The sequence below is a fragment of the Mandrillus leucophaeus genome, unplaced genomic scaffold (assembly GCF_000951045.1).
Source record: "Mandrillus leucophaeus isolate KB7577 unplaced genomic scaffold, Mleu.le_1.0 Scaffold144, whole genome shotgun sequence".
NCBI classification, from domain to species: Eukaryota; Metazoa; Chordata; class Mammalia; order Primates; family Cercopithecidae; genus Mandrillus; species Mandrillus leucophaeus.
Genome location: NW_012101410.1, coordinates 4,958,313 through 4,960,969, shown reverse-complemented (window position 1 = coordinate 4,960,969; position 2,657 = coordinate 4,958,313). Strand labels below are relative to the sequence as shown.

Genomic DNA, 2,657 nt, shown 5'->3' with positions numbered 1-2,657 from the left:
TAATTACCCACAATCTTCGGTAGCGTTGCAAATGAAATTACACAAAGGCACCTTGTCAACAGTGAATCTTACTGGGGAAGGGTTAATCCTTTAGATGACAAGCGAGCATTGCCAGTGTTTGAGATAAGTGAAGATAAGTGAAGAAATAAAGAATTTTTATAGAGCTACGCATATAAGAAAACATATCTTTTCCGTTTTTGTACTAAAGAAAACTCAGTTTTCTACTCTGTAAAGATGTCTAGTGGAAGATAAATAGAATATATGAGTTTATGGTGAACATTCAAAAGTGTTTCTTGAGAGGCCAAGGTCTCCATCATGTGGGAGTTTCATGAATTGCCAGTAAAGACCATTTTTATCATGATGCTACCTCTAGAAAAAATGGGATTAAAGAATTATACCAGTTAAATTACTCTAGTCGATCATTAGTAAGCCATATAACAGAGTGATTTTAAGACATGCTGTGAGATTTTAAGAATAGCCTGTACTACAGAATTCTCAGCTGACTCTAAGGAGGCTTGTAGGTCAGGATCAGAATTTCTCTCACCCCCTCCCCTGCCCCTTTCCTAAGACCCACCGTGATAAGAACAGAGTGATGGGTGGAGGGTTCTGCCTACGAATGTGACCCATCAAAGATCCACGTGCTTGAGGTTTTAAACACGAACAGCACTTGTAATTCCAAAGTATTTACATGCCAGATTTGGAATATAGCTTCTTACTTAATATTCCATATTGCTTTTTTGACTGAGAGACATTGTTACCATAAACACAGTAGCGTGATTTGACACAGGCAGGTCTGATATTACTGGTCTGTGTTTCTGTGGAATAAACAAATAGATTATACTCATTTATCACACTATTTTTTTAAAAAAATTCTTTCTTGAGTAAACTTTCTTTCTTCACTCTTACAAGAACCAGACCTCTAAAGAGGGAGCGTCATCTTCCTGGTTCCCCTTCCTGAGGATGACTGACGTGTCAGGACATTTGCCCTGCCCTGACATGACTCTCCTGGATGCCATACTCTTCCAGGCAGGCATGGCACTGCCCAGGGCTCAGGCTGGAGAATCCTGTGGCTCCTGGCCCATGCTGTGTCCACTGGAAGCCTGCATGTCCTCTTCAAAAGGTTTCTTAGGAAAACTTTTATTGAGTAGGTTATTGGCTCACTTTTACAGTCCTGTTTCGAGTCAGTAACATGATCACGTTTCTGTTCATTGCTGTGTTCACATTCTGTTCCATGGGGAAAGATTTATTGCCAGGGAGCTGCTTACCACACACTGCAGACCTAATGCCCCAATGAATGAGGGAGGCGCTAATGGGGCCAGGCTTTAAAATGCAGATCTTTAGGCTGGGTGCGGTGGCTTATGCCTGTAATCCCAGCACTTTGGGAGGCTGAGGTGAGCAGATCACCTGAGATCGGGAGTTGGAGACCAGCCTGACCAACATGGAGAAACCCTGTCTCTACTAAAAAAATACAAAATTAGCTGGGCATGGTGACTCATGCCTGTAATCCCAGCTACTCGGGAGGCTGAGGTAGGAGAATTGCTTGAGCCCGGGAGGCGGAGGTTGCAGTGAGCCACGATCACGCCACTGCACTCCAGCCTGGGCAACAAGAGTGAAACTTGTCTCACAAAAAAAAGAAATGCAGACCTTTTTACTCCCTGGTTGCCTACCTTGTTCAGATCTGTGCCAACAAGCGTTTACTGAGTCCCTGCTAGGCAGTGAGTATTGTGCCAGGTGTTAGGAATATATAGTTACTTAAGATATGGTTGTGCTCAGGAGCTCATGATCTTTCTTGTTGGAGCCTTCCTCTCAAAATACCTTGAAAGCGGCATGACTTTAGGAATTAGCTTGGGGGTCCAGTGGCACTAGGTGAACTGGCAGTGCCACTGTCCCTGGTTAGACTGGCCTGGCAGGATGAGAACTAGGAAACCACTCCCTTCCTACCCAGCTGGAGACCCTTCTTGCTGAACCTCAGCTAGTCTTTTTGTAACCTAATCTCGGGAGTGACCTTCCGTCACTTTTGCCATATTGTGTGTGTTAGAATCACTAGGTCCAGCTCACATGCGAGTGTGAAAACCACGAGGCAGGGATAGTGTCATGGGGGCTATCTTGGAAGCTGCCTGCCACACTAGATAGTTCTTTTTTCTATCTTGGGGTGTGTAGCATGGATCTACTTCAAAGACTGATGGCAAACATGATTTCAAGGATCGTAAGCTTCTCTTATGTCCACCAGCACGGATTTTGCCCACTGACTCAGCAGTTTTGTACAAGTGAGGTCTAACATCCATTCTAAAATCTGAACAGGTGGAATTCTTTGAGCCCTTTTGGGACAGTGGAGAGCCCCGGGCTGGGGAGAAAGGAGCCCGAGGCTGGAAGGCATGGATGCACCAGCAGGAACGAGGTGGCTGGGTGGTCATCAACCCAGGTAAGTCCCTCTCAGTGAAGACGTGTACATTTTTTTCTTCTGGAATTTGTTTTTATGTCCTCTTGATTATTTGTTTATCTGCTTAAGCTATCAGTAGCTTCAGAACATTGCACAAACATCAAAATGTCAAAAATGTTAAGTAGATGTCATGGGTTCCCCTTAGAAGTTTTAAAGCAGTTGACTTACTCCTTCAGTACATGATGCTTTGAGGATTTGAAAGTTTCTGTAATTTTCC

The 2,657-nt window shown here is 44.1% G+C and overlaps 1 protein-coding gene across 1 annotated transcript in view; it reads left to right on the top strand.

Annotated features, from left to right (window-relative positions):
- Positions 1–2,657, top strand: part of NRDE2 (NRDE-2, necessary for RNA interference, domain containing) — a 52,672-nt gene that overhangs the window by 31,234 nt on the left and 18,781 nt on the right. The window contains exon 8 of the mRNA XM_011974313.1: positions 2,302–2,422. Coding sequence (XP_011829703.1) covers positions 2,302–2,422 — 121 coding nt within the window. The remainder of the gene's footprint in view (positions 1–2,301; positions 2,423–2,657) is intronic.